Source organism: Leptopilina boulardi, unplaced genomic scaffold, assembly GCF_019393585.1.
Source record: "Leptopilina boulardi isolate dan_hultmark-lab unplaced genomic scaffold, ZJU_Lbou_2.1 LbouV2_90, whole genome shotgun sequence".
NCBI classification, from domain to species: Eukaryota; Metazoa; Arthropoda; class Insecta; order Hymenoptera; family Figitidae; genus Leptopilina; species Leptopilina boulardi.
The window spans coordinates 757,407-777,191 of record NW_026138039.1 but is presented as its reverse complement, the minus strand read 5'-3'; the positions used below and the strand labels follow the sequence as shown (position 1 = coordinate 777,191).

General features: G+C 31.4%; 1 protein-coding gene across 5 annotated transcripts in view; it reads right to left on the bottom strand.

The window, feature by feature from the left end:
* The window catches only part of LOC127290862 (chloride channel CLIC-like protein 1), a 175,872-nt gene that overhangs the window by 68,804 nt on the left and 87,283 nt on the right, over nt 1–19,785 (bottom strand). For 4 of the 5 annotated variants that reach the window (XM_051319676.1, XM_051319674.1, XM_051319675.1 and 1 more), the window contains one exon: nt 12,536–12,700. The exons of the other annotated variant lie outside the window; for it this stretch is intronic. In XM_051319676.1, coding sequence (XP_051175633.1) covers nt 12,536–12,700 — 165 coding nt within the window. The remainder of the gene's footprint in view (nt 1–12,535; nt 12,701–19,785) is intronic. 5 annotated transcript variants of the gene reach the window in all.

Below are 19,785 nucleotides of genomic sequence, written 5' to 3'. Positions count from 1 at the left end.
CGCGAACGGTAACGGAGGGGAGTTTTTACACGATATAAACATGATTATATTTAATTATTTGAAATTTTTTAATTTTTTTTATAAAATCTTATTAAATCCTGTTGACTTCTATAGTTAGGCCCTCAACATTATAATTATTTATTAAAAATAATGTCATGCATTTGTCCTTTTTATGAGAATGATTCAAATACGATGGCACACGGAGAAAAAAGAATTGTTGTGGTTACTCAAAATTAAGTCCACCACCAACTTTCCACCCGTCACCACCCTCTAATTTGTATGTGTCTCTCCTGTGTATAAACATATACGGTACCATAAATTCAAAAATCGTAATTAGAACCTCGAGAGACAAAGGGTTCGCGAAATACCGCGCGGAACTGTGGGAGGATGGGAGTGAGTGGCATAAGAGGGCCCAATGCGTAGGACATGGTGTGCGTTCAGTTGCAACGTAACGTGAGTGTTCAGTGGAAAGACTGTGAGAGTGGTTGGGTAAAGAGATGGTGGGGGAGCTACGTATTGCATGCAGCATCTAACGCGTGGAGAGTTCAGCTTTCATATTGGGATCTGACATTCGTACACATGCCATCTGGTGTTGAAAAATGTAACTAGTTTTGGATAACTGTTTGTGTCACTTGCAATTGTAGTTCCGCTGTCATTGTTAATTATTTTAGCATTATGAATGAAGCTACATTTTTACCGCGTGAGAAATCTTTCTGCAGAATTAAGTGTTCTGTGAGAGGCTGTGGCAGTACTGTAGCGAAAAATTTAAGCGTAATTTTCCATAAATTTCCGAAACCAAAACCAAAATTACACGATTTACACCACACTTTATAATGTGCCCGGCTTGCAAAACGCGTTTACCTTCAATAAATTTTCGTTGAGCAGGATTTGTACCTGCCCATGCGCAAATACAATCCATAGAAATGAACATTTTCTGCATCCCATGTTATTCCCATGTAAATTCACTAAAAGTGTTACCCAATTTACGCCATATTGCTTTAGGCCCCGCCCCCATGTCAGATCCCAATACAGCCGCATTATACCTCCGACACTCACAGCAGTAGAATTAAAATTATTTTAATTTTTTTGAGAATCCCACCCACTTTCCTCCCACTTGGTCACCTTCTACCGCCAACTTATTTGCATATGTCTTTTTTAAGCTTCCCTCCCACTTTTCATCCTCTTGACAACCAGGGTGGGGTACAGAGTATATTGTGAGTTGCGTGCACACTCTACCTCTCTTTTCACCAACTTTGCGTGCGCATTATTGTAATAGTGGGAGTTGAGGAAGAGCGTGATTGGGTATCGAGTATATGGTGAGTTGCGTAGGCACTCTCCCTATCTCTTTTCACCAACTTTGCCTGTGCATCATTGTAATAGTGGGAGTTGAAAAAGAGTGGGGTAGGCAGAGTTAAAATGTGGGTTCCAGTTTCGAAGAGATCATTTCTGTTCTAGATTTCCAACAGCATCAGCAACACTAGCTGTAGCAGCAGCAACAAAATCATTCTTTCGGTAAGTATTATATCCTTTTTTTCTTCAAATCCTTTTATTCTATTTTTTATTATTTAAAATTTTATGCTTACAGATATAAAAAAAATTATGGATTTACAAAAACTCAACGCTGTTGGTCGCATGGAGAGCTTTTTGCCTACCAAACCGTTTACTGAATTGTCTCCAAATGGGCTGCATGCAGTAACTAAAATAAAGAGGGTGCAGACCAAATTCGGAGGCAGGATTATAGTAGAATTGGATGCTGCATTTACAACATTCCTGCCAGCAAGGTTGGCTGAGCTGTTTGAAGCTGAACCTACTTCCAATACGATGGTGGAAGAAGCCGTACAGTCTCAAAAATTACAATTAAAATATATTGGTGGAAAATTTAGTAAATTTAAATGTAAATAATATTAAATATTATTAAAATATATAAAAAATAATTGTAATAGAAAAATGTAAATATATTTAAAATGTTAGGGAAAATAAATTAATATATTTTTTACTTAAAAATTGCTTCTTATTTTTCCTTCATTATTATTACACTCTAAAAAGTCTTAATGGAATTTTACCACTTTGAAAGTGGGAAAGATTATTACCCACTATCAGAACGGCACTTGTACTGTCGATGGGAATAAAATTTTTAGGTTATGTAATTTTCCAGACGAGATGGGAAAATTGGCACGAACTGTACAGTTACACTTTCTGGTATTTTAAACGCAGGAGAAAGTAAATATACAGACATCAATAATGTTACCGACTGAAATAAAATTGCTTTGAAAAAAGAGTACTTTTCCGAAATTTTATAAAATATTAAATTTTTATGTTTAGAAAAAAATATAGGAATAATTTATACTTTTTATGCGATTACGATAAAGGTATTTACATTTAAGTTATTAATATTCGCTAAAGAATTTTATAAAATAAAGAAAAAATAATTATAAACACAATTAGACTCTATATTTTATTCCTATATTTTTGCACAAGAAACATTAACATTTTTGTTTTTCATATTCAAGTTTAATTTAAATTATGAACAAAAACTTTTATGAATTGTCCTATGTAAGGATAAAATAACTCGTGTCGTAAAATTTTACCATTTTTACGTCATCTTTAGAATCAAAAAGACAATTGTCGATGAATGCCGACTGCTGCCGGGCATTAACGATTGAACACGGCGCATAAATCGTAAATGTGTGCGTATATTACCCACTTTAAAAGGAGGAATTTAGCCGAGGAATGAAAAATCCCAATATTCGAAATTGTAAAATTACTAAATATTGTATTTTCCATTTTGGACTCTGTATTATTTCTGCATTTAATATAGTATTTGTGCCAGGGATTCTTAAAAGTAAAATTCCTATCTTTAGGAAAATTCTGTTTGGACTTTTTACAGTGTAGTCTTAAGACTAAGGTTATAGGTTGAACAATAACAATAAAAAAGATATTAATTTTTTTAATACTATTAAATTTATTTATTCAAAATAGAGATTCAGAAGTTTCATAAAAAGATTTTAAACTAGTATAATTACAATCCGCTTCATCGACGCCTAATGATAAATTTCTCAATTTATTCGATACATTCAGAAACTAATTATGAAGACTCATAACATTGTTTACAGCACAATTTTCAGTTTGTGTAATATGATGTGTACATGTTGTGAACAATGATTCAGTTCTAATATTTTTAATCGCTGGACAGTACACATCCAATGGATTCCATGATAATTGTTTGTTAACCAAAGATTTTCACTTTTGTAACGTCCAGGTATTGAATTCCAAGCATATGGAGGTTCAAAGAGGTTAACTCGAAGTTGATCATCAGCTTCAAAAGGAAGTATAGCCAAATTTTCGAAAATAAATTCGTTGAAGGGGTATCTTGAAGCCTTGAACGTCTAGGATAAACTCCATCCTGAAACATAAATGAATTTCTATCCCAGAAATGTTAGTTTTATACCTCTTAGGTTAACCCCACTACTTTCATTTTACCTCCCTCCACTGCTTTATAGCTTCTAAACTATACTGATTTGTTTATATAGTACAATGCGATCATGAATGATGAGGCAATAAGCAGTTGTTTCATCAGGTATATTATTTCTTCCTTCAAATTCCAAACGTACATCATCTGAAGATTGCTTGAGAAACTCATTTTGTTTTGAACAATCAATAACAATTAGAGAAGCCAATGATTTAAATGTTTCAAGCTTTAATGTGGGTTCAGTATCTCTTCCATAGTAAGAAGATTGAAAATTATCATACGTGTCATAAAGTATAGAATACTGATTTTGATTAAAATTTAGATTCAAATTTCTATAAGGATGTGACTGTGAATTCAAAAAGAGTTTTACATTCGTAATGTCACAGTGATCGAAATAACATGCAGACTTTCTACGTTTATCTTTTCTTTCTGTTTGGAATCCAACAATTACATATCGAGGCTTCTACAATTGTGTTAATAATTTTATTTGCCACATGACTCTTGTAATTGACGGAATTAAAGGATACTCAAACATTTCCCATGATCGAAAACTCAGAAATTAGTGGATCTTTCTCAATAAATTTCAATAATTTAATTTTATTATTATTAGATGGTAAAACATATGGCACTAACCATTCAACTTTATTAATTTGTATTTTGAACTTTTCATCATGTTTAGCATTCATTACAATTTTTTTATAATCTTCAGCAAAACCAAAAATCATACCAAGAGGTATTGATACATCAAAATATCTATCTTGTAATGACATTTTTGAATTCAAATCCAGTGTCAAAACTCCAGCATTTTCAGCGCGATTAAGTTGAGGTGGTGTTAAAGAAACCAAGCTTTTCATGGTAGTTGTATGACCAACATACTTGCAACGATCAATCTCAATACCATTCAATTCATAACGAATTTCATCAAACAAATAGGTTGGTAGCATTGTTGGTAAAATGGATTTTTTGTGTGATAGCAGTTCCATCAGCCTTAGTCAACCTTCCAAAAATATGTAGTGCACTGTTGCTTGGTAAAATAGTTATATCTTGATCTTGTACAACAATGCGAATTTCATCACTATTGTTAAACAATGAGGATGCATATGTTTGATGACTGAGAATCTCATAATTACCTATGGATTCATCAAAATTCACTGATGCTGGAATGCTAAGAATCTCCTCCATTTTTTTCTTATAACAACGCAACGTCACAAAATAAACAGGAAAAATTTTTCACCGCTTCTCTCGTTTCTTCTTCTTAATTTTGATTTCTGATTCGTAAACCTAGTTGCTTCAGGAATAGTCGACTCTGAGGTGTTAACACCTTGCGAGTTGTATTTAAACTGATCTTCGATGGACATGATGTTTGAGTTTTATAACTACCTCCAACTTTTCGATTGAAAATAACCTATTACATTGATTTTATATGTAAACGGATTGTTATTGTTTCTCCTCTAAAATTAACCAAAATACCGTTCTGATCTACTATACGCAACTATACGCAACTGAATGTTTTGTATTGTTCTTACGGCGACTGGAAGGTAAATGATGTGTGCTGGAACTTCTACAATCTTATATCCCGGTGGCACAGTAAGGAAAAATTCATGTATAGTGTGAACTTTTTTGCCATTTATATACGCTCCAGTGGTAATATTATATTTAATGCGTAGAGCATTCACTTTCAATATTTTTACAGGTAAATCGCGGGGATGTTTTAAATTCAGCGGTAGTTTGCGAACAGTGAATCCCAATAAACTACCAATAGAATCTTCAGGAGTAAAGTCAATCAAAATATTTGATTGAATATAGCATCCTAATGTACTATTGTTGGTCTCAATTGCTAAATAATTTTTATCTGATATTTGACGTCTCAAATATGCTTCTATAGCTTTAATTTCATAACTACCTGTAGGTATAGTAATCTCAAAATCATCTATGTAAAATTTGTTGGAAATTTCATCAATGTTAGGAATTGAGTTATATGTAAATAGATTAACAAGCCCAAATGTATAATTTTGGTTAGGTGAAAGTTCAATAGGTGGGAAGTATGAAGCCTTCATAATTGAAGACTTTCGCGTTAACGTTAAAGTAAAAGAGTCATTCATGTTGGACATCTACATTTATACTGAAGGTTATAATTGCTTACATACTCTTATATAGATTAAAACTGTTCTTAACGTCAAGTTGCTTACATAAGAATTTAAGACATAAATGACCACATATAAATGTATCAAAATTTTGATATCTCTCATGATTATATTTTATATAGCAACCAACACCTTAATAAACAATGAGATCTAATGGCGGTAAGTGATTTCCAAAATTATCAAAATATTCCGTTTCATTGTTTATCTTTTTATATGCTACCCAATGTGTCCTAGGACCTTCTTTATCATCAAGATTACTTATTGCTGATTCACATTTATAAGGTCCTGTAATTGGTAACTCATTTCTCATGAAAATACCACGAAAATGAGGTATTTTCATAAGTTTAGCATATTTAAGTAAATCATTGTCGGTTAGAGCACGGTGAAGTAGCTTCAATATTAGTTTTTTTGAACGTTCTTTGTATATTTTAACCCTTTTCCTTGATGTGGTTTAATACCACTGACTCCACCACTAAGTGCACTGAAAGCACTAAGTCCGGCAAAAATTGCTATTAGTGGTAAAATACCATCAACTTTTAGGGGAACAGGATGAATTCGAGGTGATAAATGTTTACATTTACTACCAACATTTTTAACTGCATTCTGTGCACCAATCATTGCTGTTTTAATAGTATCTGTTGCATTATGATTATTATTCATGTTATTCTTAGCAGCGTGAATAATCTTCCTTAATGTCTAGTGTTTATTTTTCTTGAAAATTGTATTCTTCCTTGACCACTCCAAGAATTTTTCTTCACTTTATCGTGAGGAATGATTACTACATAAATGGGGTATTTATAGTTTCTTTGTTAGTCAATTGTAAGATGCAGTTTAAGGTACAAGCTGTACAACTCCCTATTGCAAATGTTGATAACCTCATTTAAACTAAGAGTAATGGGGTTAAACGACATGGATGTTTATTTTCAAATAGTATTCGAGCAGCTTTTTGTTGACCATCAAATTGTGGAAAAACGAATCCTCTTCTTTCTCTGATTATACATCCTAATGGTGCAGGATTTGATAATATATATTAATATTCAAAATCATTACAGCAACCGAAATATAAATTTTTGGAACAAGTACTCAGTAAAGTATACGGCATCGAGTTCTTCCCATTCAGTGAACAAGTCGTTACACCTAAAGATGCAAAATCAATTTTCATTTTTGATGATATCGCTTGTGAGAAGCAGGACAATGTTAAGGCTTTTTTTGTATGAGGCGACATGTTAACGTCGATAGTTTTTATTTATGTCAAACATATGCTCATATTCAAAAACATCTTGTTAGAGGACGGGACATATGATTGGTGATACGCAAATTAATTTTGAAAGTTCTTACATTAACCTAGTTGGAAAGAAAAAATATTCGACTATATCTATTGGGATGATCCAAACTAGATTGTTGATCGTCTACGGTTACTTGTCGCATCACAACAGGCTGGCAATTCAAGTCATAACAATGAAATTATTACGGGAAAGCTCAAATTATATATTCAGAGTGAACTTGTAAAATCAAGATCATTATTATATTAAATATTGTTCTATTCAGATCATTTTGAACATGAACGATAAAATGTTAACAGTTGTCACAGAGTTACATAGCCAAGCTAGGAGGAATTATTCTCGTCGAAAAATAGAAATGCGTGGAATTGATGAAACCTGGCAAGTAGATTTAGTTGAAATGATACCTTATTCTAAAGTTAATAAAGGTTTCAAATATATGCTTACAGTTATAAATATATTTTCTAAGTATGCATGGGCTATACCTGTAAAAAGTAAAAGTGGAAAAGACGTATCTAAAGCTATGGAATCTATACTTGTGAATGGACAATATATAACAATATACTTGTTCCTTTCATCTTTGGAACACGTCCGTGTTCCTAAAAACTTGCATACTTATAAAGGGAAAAAATTGTGTTATTCTATATTTGAGAGTTTAATGAAATCATATAAAATTAAACTGTATTCAATTAATAGTAATTTAAAAGCTTCAATTATCGAAAGATTTAACCGCACACTAAAAAATATGATGTGGCCACAGTTTAACTTACGAGGAAGTTATAAATGGGAAGACTTTTTACAATCTCTTATTACAAAGTATAATAACAATAAACATCGTACTATTGGAATGAAATCCAAGGATGTCAGCAGAGAAGATGAAAAGAAACTGTTGAAACGCATCTCTAAACAAAGAAAAATTTTACCTAAGTAACCGAAAGTAACCTTCAAATTCAGTAGCAATAGCTTTTATAATAAAATGAGCATCATAACCAATTGTAATACCTGTAAAATTTACAGCATATTCAAATTTCTCATATTTTTCACTCTTCCTGGATTAGAGGAGGTTTTATTTAATACTGAAAAAATCGCCGACTTTAAGCATCCATTAGCTTCTGTTCGGACATTTAAACAAGCATGTTTTCGTTCAATATCAAGTGTCATTTTAATGAAACAACCAACACGCATAGGGTTGTATTTTTTAAATTTCACATCTACTCTGATAATAGAGTCAAGTTGCTAATTAGATTCTTTTTCCTGAAATTCTTCTATAAGTTTGAGAGTTTTTTGCTTAACATTTTTATTATAAAAGTTATCTAACTCTGTTGTAAGGAAAATCTCTCCAGTTTTCGCAATAAATGATTATAAATCAAAAATTATTGTTACATCAGCTAAAGTCTTTTTAAATTCAGCTACTAGGATTGTATAAACTTTTAGACAACCTAATGTATTCAAACAAGCTCTAACTTTATTTTCAAAATTTGAATAGGCATCATCTAAGAATAAATTAATATCTATGTGACTCATATTAATAATTGTTACGCTTTGAATTCTAAGGTTAAATGCCCTATCAGTCACAGTCCATTTAATTCTATCATTCGCTTCAAAACCTGCTCCACGTTTCATTACCGAATCAACATGGCATTCAAAATAATAAATTTGTTTTTGTAAATTTAAAATTCTCTTTTTTAGAAAACGTTAAGAAAATTTGTTTAAAAGAGCATAATGTTTTTACATTTGTTATGCCACTCAAATGAGCTAATGAAACGATCATCACCTGACTTGGATGATATAGATTCTAACTCAATTTTAGCAACATTAATGAAATTTTCTGATACTTCACAAATTTTATTAATGCTATCCTGTGAAACTACTCTTTCATATGGTTTACTATTTCTGCATGTAGACATTTTTACTTATTATTCATGAAGACACGGTAACAAAACAAAAGCTGAAACAGAAAGCAGAAGCTGAAACAGAAAGCAGAAGCTGAAACAGAGAAAAAGATGATGATGATAAATATGGTACAGCCCTCCCTCTTGGATATTTTTGGAACCTCCAACCGAATAATATTGACCCCCTCTCTAGCGCGCTTGAGTAAGTTGAGACAGACAAGTTTAAACTCGCTGAGTCTGCTGTCTGTGAAGTGAAACTTCTGCGGTGTAGGTGGCCCCCTCTCTTGCACGCCTGACTGAACTCAGTGAGACTGCTTTTACTGATGTGTGTAAGTAGCCCCCTCTCTAGTGAGCCTGACTCAACTTGGTGAGACTGCTACTACTGGCGTATGCAAGTAGCCCGCTCTCTGGTATGTCTGACTCAGCTCGGAGGGACAGCTTCTACTACTGACGCATGAAAAGAATCTTCTATAGCACGTTTGTCTCAGCTTAGTAATACAGCTGCTACGTGGAAGTTTGCTTCTACTGTTACAACCACGTGAAACTCTGCTTCTACTGCTATCTCCTACTACCACTGCTACTTATGCTGCTGATGGAGCTGGAGACTGACATCAGACTGACTGTTCTACGCATGGGTGCTGCTATATGTACACGAACCTCCCCACTATATGTTACACTCCCCACTATCACTCTACTGCATCGATGTCATGTGCGGTAGATCTTGAAAGCACTATGAATCACTTAATAGGTAAAATAGAAATTTATGGATAACATCTATGAATGATAATTTACCGACTTATGGTAACTTTATCTGTGAACGGTAACTTACCGACATATGGTAATTTTATCTGGGAATGGTAACTTACAAAATAATAATTTAAATTGAAAAAAATTAGTTAAATTATTTTTGTTGTTGACAATATAATTTTCGTTATTGAATTAGGGAAAATGTAAATTAGAGAAAGTATACAAAAAAACACATAATGTATATTTTAGAAATAAAAAATTTATTAACTAATTTTATTGAAAATATTTTAAATATAAACATTAATTAATTATTACTTTCATCATTTTTTCAAAAAAATTAATTTTAGTTAAATTTCTAAAAAAAAGTTTTCAATTTTTCTCTTTTTCTTACAAATATTAATATCATCATCATCATTTTTAGAGGAGGGGGGGTTGGTTTCAGAGGATACCAACGTTTTGTTGGCTTCGTCGGCCTTCTAATAATTTCATATAATTTATAGTGTTGAGGAGGGGGTGTAATCTCTTCGTGGATGAGAAGGGGAGGTATATTAAGATAAATGCCTGGAGTTGGAGGACGATCATGGTATGCTGGATGGTGATGATGATTCGCATGTTTCATTATCATCTGAAGATGATTCAGATGATGATGTTGATGGCGATATCGATTTCATCCCCCATCTTTCTTTTTCTAATAATTCAGAAATTATTATTGGTATTAACCAATGTATGAAATACATACCATTTTTTTTCTTGAAAATTTATGTGAAATATGAAATTTTTTGAATAAACAAATCACTTTTTTACTTTAACTTTAATGAAATTTTTTAAATAAAATTATCAATTTTGAAACAAAAATGGAAAGAAAATTTTGTTTTTCACTGGACTGACTTGAAAGAAAAAAGATGTTTTCACTAAAAGAAGACTTTTCACAATGAGAGTTTTCACATGACTGATGAGTTTTCTCTTTTATGGTACATATTCAAATTTCTATTATTAATTTCAGAAATTTCTGACAAGGATGAGTCATTCCATGTCAAGTGAACCCAACCCACGGATAGTACAATAGTTGGATACATTTGATATGGAATGACCCATATGAATATAGCTGCAAGTCCCCCCCCCCTTCCCCCCTCCCACGCAAAAAATGACATAAATTTTAAGGTTATGTTCGATTCAAGACTCTGAATAGGGCCGCAAGTCCTGCCCCCCTCCCTTACCCTCTCTCCGTATTTCCCACCAAAAATGACATAAATTTTAAGGTTATGTTCATTTTAAGACTTTCAATATAGCCGCAAGTCCCCCGTCTCCCACCAAAATTGACCTAAATTCTGAGGTTATGTTTCTTTCAAAACTCTGAATAGAGCAGCAAGTCGTTCCTCCTTCCCTCATCTCTCTCCGTATTTCCAGCCAAAAATGACATAAATTATGAGGTTATGTTCATTTCAAGACTTTCAATATAGCCACAAGTGGAGGTAGATTTCCTGCCAAAAATGACCTGAATTTAAAGTTTATGTTCGTTTCAAGACTATGAATATAGTCGCAAACCCCCCCTCCTTCCTTACGTTGAAGGAGAGGTGGATTTTCCGCCGAAATTCAACTAAATTTTAAGGTTAAGTTATTTTGTCGGGAAACGACGAAGAAATAAACATAACCTCAAAATTTAGGTCAAACTTTGAAGGAAAATGACTAAAAAACGAACATAACCTTAAATGTAAAAATAAAAAAAATCGTAAATAACATTTAAAGAAATAAATAATAAAATATTAATAATAGTTTTAAATTCCAGAAATTGTCTAAACATTAACTCAAACATCTACAAAACTAATAAAAAATAGGGGGTTGGCGCGCGAAGCTCGCAGGGGGGCTAGTACATATATATATATATATATATATATAGTAAATAGGGACTTACCATGAAAAATAAATTCGGTATGCTAATTAGACAGTGGTGGGAGGTCAAGAGGGTGGAAAGTGGGTGGGAATATTCAAAAATTCCAACGAGCAACAGCGCCATTTTGCGGCCGCGGTCGGTAACACCGATCTATGGTAAGTTACCGTTGGTCGGTAAGGTAGGTCGCGAAAAGGAGTGAGTTAGAACCTGTATAGCTCCACTACTATAGCGAAATATTCCATGTAGCAGCACAGTAACTTGAGTATAGAATTTGCCTTTTTTATATAGAACCTTTTGGTGCTATATGGAATTATAAGAAGGTCTTATATGGGCAACTTTTATGGTTGGTTTAGGTATGAAATACCATTTAAAATGACACAGTTAAAAATGCAGGGTGATTATTTTATTGTATTAAAACTAATATTATAAAGGAAATGCAAATTTTTTTTTAAAAAAGTAAATATTTATTGGTTTAGGTATATTTGACAGTAGAAATGAGCGTACAATGAGTAACTGTATTTTCTCTTTCGAACTGTAAGACGCACTTCTTTATCGACAGTGGATATAAAATTTAACGTGCGAAAATGTGATTTGTGTAGTCAGTGTGTAAAAGAGTGTGTTTGTTTAACAGTAAATGAAATTAAATTTTTATAAATTTAAGCAGTAAATGTAAGTAATGTATACAGAGACTACAAAAATCATATTTACGCGGGTTAAATTTTATATCGACTGTCGATAAAGAAAAGCGACTTACTGTCCGAAAAGGAAAATACAGTTACTCATTGTACGCTCATTTCTACTGTCAAATATACCTAAACCAATAAATATTTACTTTTTTAAAAAAAATTTGCATTTCCTTTATAATATTAGTTTTAATACAATAAAATAATCACCCTGCATTTTTAACTGTGTCATTTTAAATGGTATTTCTTACCTAAACCAACCATAAAAGTTGCCCATATAGACCTTCTTATAATTCCATATAGCACCAAAAGGTTCTATATAAAAAAGGCAAATTGCATATTAAAGCTCCTGCGCGGCTATATGAATACCGTATCGTCTATCCAACTTTTTTCAATGAGTAGATAAAATATTTAATGCTTTTTAAGTACCTGTTGCATTGTCGACAAAGTTGCTAATTACGTGTCCAGCTACAGATAGAGGATGCAGAATAAAATTAGTGCACATATGAGATAATGCCATTACAGGTGTCACTTGCACGAAAGGATCCACTATCATTGCTTCAACATATTTTTCACATTGTTCTGTACTTCCTTCTACAAAATTTAAAAAATATTATTTAAAGCAATTCTACATCGACGTTCCTCGAAGCACTATAAATTAATAACAGTAAGTGATAGAAACCTATAACATGACGTCAATGAAATCTTGAACTTTATAATTTAATATTATATATTCCATGAAAGGCTTATTTATATTAAGGTAGTATTACACTTTATGCTTTCGTGTTCTAAACCTGGTGCCCTTCCAGGAGGAGACGGTTAGCATTGTCTCCCTACGCCCGTGCAAGAAATACCAATGTATCAGATCAAAATTCGAAAAAATAAAAAAGTTACACAATTAAATGAAGCGCAGTGTATTTGAAGGGCAGAATTACAAAAGGGGTCAAGCGCCAACCCTGCATAAAATGACATATTTAAAAGTATTGAATTGCATTCACGATCGAGTGAATACTGTTTAATACATTTATCGCATTCACTTGAATGTGATTGAATCCAACTTAATACACGAAAAATTTTTAAAGGAGATGAATACTTTCTAATTCAAGACTTTATACATTATTGTGTGAAGCAAAAAATTTGTTGCCTCGTGAAGGAAGCTATGAATTTCTCTAATTCAATTAATTGATTTAAAACATTTCGACTTAATAACTGATTTAAATTCATTAAATTTTTTTAAAAATTAAGAAAATTGTAATTTATTTTGGGTGTAACATGTACTTTATATATACGAATCGATTCGTTTCAATGCAAGGAATTCAAATATTTTATGTATTAACTTGAATTTAAAAAAACACAAAATTTTGTAGCTAAAATATGGTTTTTGATTTTTTATTAATTCTTTAAATTTCAATCAAATCTATACTTTATATATACTAATCGATTTGTCTTGACGTAAAGAAGACGATTATATTATAGATTACCTTAAATTTTACTATTTAAACATTTTTTCAATTAAAAAAAAATTTTGGAAAAAAGACCATAAAATTTTTTTTTGGGGGTATTTTTAAAAATCATCTCTTCATTTTTGAGAGATTATTGTGATAAATAAGCCTACCAAATTTAAAAGTATTTTTATTAACAGAATTTCCAACTAAAAGAATTTCTATATAACAAAATTTTTATTTAACAAAAGTGTTATTCAAAAAATTTCTATACATATCTAATTTTTATTTTATAGAATTGTCATTTAACATAAATTCTTCTTAGCTTAATTTTTAAGACAGAGAATTTCTATTTCACCGAAACTTTAATTGACCGAAGTTTCACTTATCCGAATTTTCATGAGATAGAAATGTTAAAACGTCGAATTTCCATTTGATCGAACTTTCATATATCAGATTATCCACTTGGTTACAAATTTCAGCGGGAGTTTTAAAATCAACAAATAAAAATTATTAAGAAGATTGTGATTAGTTGATTTTAAAACTTCCGCTGAAATTTGTAACCAAGTGGATAATCTGATATATGAAAGTTCGATCAAATGGAAATTCGACGTTTTAACATTTCCATCTAATGATAATTCGGATAAGTGAAACTTCGGTCAAATAAAGTATCAGTGAAATAGAATTCTCTGTCTTAAAAATTTAGCTAAGAAGAATTTATATTACATGACAATTCTATAAAATAAAAATTAGATTGTATAGAAATTTTTTGAATAACATTTTTGTTAAATAAAAATTTTGTTATATAGAAATACTTTTAGTTGGAAATTCTGTTAATAAAAATACTTTTAAGTGAACAAGTTAGTCACAAGTGTCATCAAAGGAGTCTACCAAGATTCTTATAGAAAATGGCCCATCAAGGATAAACGCTATCTTTTGGTGGCTAAAAGTAGACCTCGAACTAAGTAATATACATCTCATTTGAGTTTTCTAGTATGATGGGAACATGAATAAAATTGTGTCCCAATGTTCCCTAAGCATATGGACTAACGACCTTTTTTAGTAACACTGGTAGAAAATAAGTTCCAATCTTAAAACCATTTATGTTTGTAGGCAAAGCGTGTAATTTAATCAATTTGAAAATAAAATACAATTAATAAATTATGCAAATTAGAAAATGAGAGTAAAATTATTTAAAATAACGAGTAAGATTTATATAAGATGATAAAATAAAGATTGTACGATAATCATCAATATCAATCAAAAACAAAAAAAATCACAATAAGAAAATATAATATAAACCACCTATCTTATAATTTCCGCAAATTTCTCCCCCCAAACGTCAGTCCACGATTCACCGAAATTCACATCGGTTTCGTCGAAATTTTACGAAGATAAATATGCATAAGAAAATATCAACCGTCAGGCGCTAATTCATTCTCATATCGAGGATTTCCTCACAAGCGTCTCGTTAGCTTTCAAAAGGCATAGAAAAATCCAGCAGAAAACGTTTAGTTGCGTCGCTAATAGGAAATGAAACATGGGCATTGTACTTCTAAAGACACATTTGTGGATACTTTTAAGTGACTTAAGCAGAAGATAAGTTCTGATATTAAAACCAATTATGGCTGTAGACAGAGTATCTCGTGAACTTTCAAGGAGTGTAGAACATTCGTCGGGAAACGTTTAGTTGTGTCACTAATAGGAAATGAAACATGGGCATCATGCTTCTATAGACACATATGAGGATATACTTTTAAGTAACTTAATCAGAAGATAAGTTCTGATGTTGAAATCATTTATAGCTGTAAACAGATCATCTCGTACGCTTTGCTAGAGATTGCTTAACATGATCAATCATAGAATTTTTACTGACTAACAAGGAACACTAGGTAGGTGTCCCCCTCCGATTTCGTTCATCTTGATATATGTTGTACTACTCGAAAAACTAATTAACACGTATATTTTTTTATCGGCAATGGTGAACATTTAAGGGGTGAAAACAATATAAAGTGAAAATATAAAGCGAGGAATTTTGTTATTTTTTGTTTATTGAATTTTTATTTATATGGTGAAAATTCTATATTTCGGTAAGAACTTTAGGGGTGGTTTTCACCCCTCAAATGTTCACCATTGCCGATAAAAAATATAAGTGTTAATTAGTTTTTCGAGTATTACAACATATATCAAGATGAATGAAATCGGAGGGGGACACCTACCTAGTGTTCCTTGTTAAAAACCTTGCTATTCGTAATCCCACTCCAGGACAACATCAGGCGCGGCGTTTCATTCCGGGCCATAGCAAAATTTCTGCACAGGTATCTTTTTAATTTTTTCTTTATAAGGAACATTTTTTCAAAAATTTTCATAACCTCCACTGGTCGAACGCGTCTCGACCCTCCCAGCATGGTTGAGAGCTATGATAGTCAAAGGTTCGTGTCTCAGATTCGTAGTTCGTATTCGTAGTATTCTTAGTTGCTGGGCTAATACAAATAAATACTTTTTAATGCGAACGGCGCCATTTCTGTATTAAATCGCATTAAATTCTGTTCATTTTTATGCAAACGAGTAGTTTTTAATAGCTTGTCAACGCATCAAATAACGGGATTAAAATGCATTCAAACTGTTAATACATTGCAATACTTTTGAATACGACATTTTCTGCAGGGAATTTATTGTTTTTACAGGAAGTGAAAAAAACATATTTAAAAATATTCAAGATTAAAAGAAAAACAACTAAAATAGCGAACAATTTTATAAATATTTGTAAAATGTAAACTTTATATACATACATCAATCGATACGTTTTCATGCCAGGAATACAATTTTGATAAGAATTAATTAAAATTTCTATATAAGAAACAGCAAAGCTTCCTCATGAGGAAGCAAAATAGTTAAATACAAGCGGCTAAGTCCACGTCAGAAATATCAGGATTTGCAAGTGGTTCTTCGATTTTAATGATACTTGGTAAAATTGTAGCTTCATATAAGAGCAATGTGTAAATAAAAGGAATATTTAAAATATCTAACATTGTAGGAGTTATATTGTTACGCCAATATTTTTTTGGCAACAGAAATAAAATTAAAACAATTAATTATTAAAATTATCAATTAAATAAGTCAGAATTATTTTATTTTAAAATTATTTTTCTTTATTCTTAGACTTGCTTCAAGTTAAATTGTAGCAACTCTAATATCATATTACCGTCAGGAATTTCGGGACGTCAGCGAAACAATATAAAGAAATAACGCGACTTTATTAGGCAACTCGCATCTTGGAAAAATAATCATTTTATTCCTTTTTAAAAAATTATTTTATATGAAGCAAGCTCTTGCAGCCAACACGAATTTTAAGAATATATCAATTAATGAAGGGTTATAATTTTATAATCTTCATTGATTGATTATTTTTTTATTTTAAATAAAAATTTCTTGTAACTTCGTCAATAACGTCGTTGCAAGACCCGCGTCTCTATAGTAGTACATTAGTGACCTTGCAGCGACGTTGCAGGCGAAACTCCTGAATAACTAGTGAGCCGCAATTTTGCGAAGGTTGCAGAAAAAAGGTTCATGACTCTGACATCCTTAAGAAGCAAATGGACCTTGTCGCAATGTTACCGACATGTAACTTCCGTAGTTAGAGAACCGCAATTTTGCGAATGTTGCGGCTTCGATAATAAACATTGTGACAACCACCTAAAGCTAATAAATTGTGCTAAAATCTTATTGAATGGTAAACAGCCGAGATATCGTCCGAAAATCTTTCAGCAACATTGCGAGTCGCTATTGAATAGATACATACATTTAATAATCAGGTGATACGCAACAGACGCGAATTTCGTTTCAAAATCATTAATTAATTATTCATGATAATGTATTGCTATATTATCCTAAATATATCACAAAGTATTTATATTATTATTGCAAAGGAATTGTTAAATTTTAAATTATTAAAAATTAAATTTTAAAATCTTCTATTATATTAAGTTAACAAATTTCCAAAAGCGACACCGTCCTTGGAAAATCTATCTTTACTTATTTCCAAAAAAATCAAAATACTTTGCCATATGCTTTTAGAAAATCTTACATACTTTTTTTTGTAACATGTTTTTTCAATTTTAACCCAAAAAAGGGTTTCTTTGCAATTTTATGCAATTTTTTTTACGATTTTTTGGATATATACCTATAAAATTACTCTATTTTTAAACATTTACTTAAAACCAATTTTTTAAATTTTTTCCAATTATTTTTTTATATTATTTATTGTTGTTTTTCAAATTTTTAGTTGCGAACCTATAATACTGTGCCTAATTTTAAGTATTATTAAAATAAATTGTTTTTAACTTAAAAATTTTAACATTTCTTATTATAAACCTAAACATCCTGTATTATATTAATTTAATAAATTTCCTAAAGCTTTTACACCGATACCGTGACCTCGACACCGTCCTTGGAAAATCTATTTTCACTTATTTCCAAATAAATCAAAATACTTTGCCATATTCTTTTAGAAAATCTCACTTACTTTTTTGTGTAACATGTTTTTTTAATTTTAACAATTTTATGCAATTTTTTACGAATTTTTGGATATATACCTATAAAATTACTCTATTTTTAAAAAGTTACTTAAAAACAATTTTTTTCAATTTTTTACCAATTGTCAACAGTATGAAGTATGAGTGTGTATTGTAAAGAGTGGGGACTATTGCACAGTCCTTTAAAACTAATGCATAAGCAGGTGTGGTCAGATTAATTAGTCGCTACTCAAAGTGATAGCACGGTTAGTAAATTGTCTTTCAAAAAGACTCAGTGAAGCTCCAAGTTTTTGTACTTTGCTTGTTAAATAAATAAAGTAGAGTTTGTTCTTAGTTGAGTGACCAACTCACAAAAATAATATTATTTGTTGTTTCTTACGGCGACAACATAATTGGTGGCAACGGTGAAATATTTATAACTATTTAGAAGTTCATCCAAACTTTAAATATCTAGAACCAAGAACTAGTTCCAGATAAAGAAAGTGATAATTCAAAGTGAACGAGAGAATTAACAAAAGAGATATGCAGAGAGTTATCCAGTTCTACGAAGTGTTATCCAGAGTGTTAACCAAGCAGTGATCCACATATCCATATCTACGAAGTGTTATCCAGAGTGTTAGCCAAGCAGCGATACAGATATCCAGGTCTACAGAGAGGTATCCTGAGAGTTATCCAAATATACGAAACAGAATTCGAGATTTTCCAGTACTACGATCCAGACCAACATTCAAAAGCAACATTGAAAAAGGGTATATAAAACAAAACTACGAATCTTTAGAACAAGAGTAACGTACTTTACGTACGTTGAAGGGCGACCTTCATTGGGTGTGGCTAAGTTTGTTTTAAAGCGTTGGTATACTCCGTGATTTTATCAGTATTTCCATCGTCAATAAACAAAAAAAAAGAAATTTCATATTCTAGTGTACTTCTTGTAGCAGAATTGCAAGGAATGAAATTTTAAATTAAAAAACGCGAACGGTAATAAAATAAAATTGTACGAAACGATATAGGAAATTTATTAAATCAAACTGGATTTAAATTCATTTAGAGAAAGTAGGAAAAACGAAACTATAGACACAGACAGTTCATCCCCTTCAATATCACTGACTGACAGACTTAAATTAGACAATATTCTAAAAATCATGCCAGAAACATCAACAAGTTCTAATGACCTTTTTCAAACCATTCTTGCAAAATTAGAAAGATTCGAAACAAGATTGTTAGCTATGGAACAACCAGTTAGAAGAGAGGAAGGTTTAACCTTAAATGAGAATGAATTAAACAGCGATCATGAAGAATTAGAAGAAGTTTCAGAATATGATTTTGGAAAAAGTATAAAATTAATACCAGAATTTAACGGGAGCGGTTTAGAAAACTTCATTCATTTAATAAGATTGTCTAAAAAAACAAAAAGAAATGAAAGACTAACATTACTTCATGCACTAATTGCACAAAAATTAGTAGGAAAAGCGGCAAACACAATTAGAGCCGATTGCAGTTAAAACATTTGCTGATTTTTTTGAAACATTACGAATTTTATTTAGAGAAAAGGATAGTTTAGAATCACTTCAAAGGGCTACCTCAAGAAACTTTCGTAAGACAGGAAATAGAAACAAGTGAAAGCGTCAGCACATTTTTAAGAAATATACGTGAAGAATTTGAAATTAGAATCCGTCCTCAGAAACCGAAAACTCTGAATGAA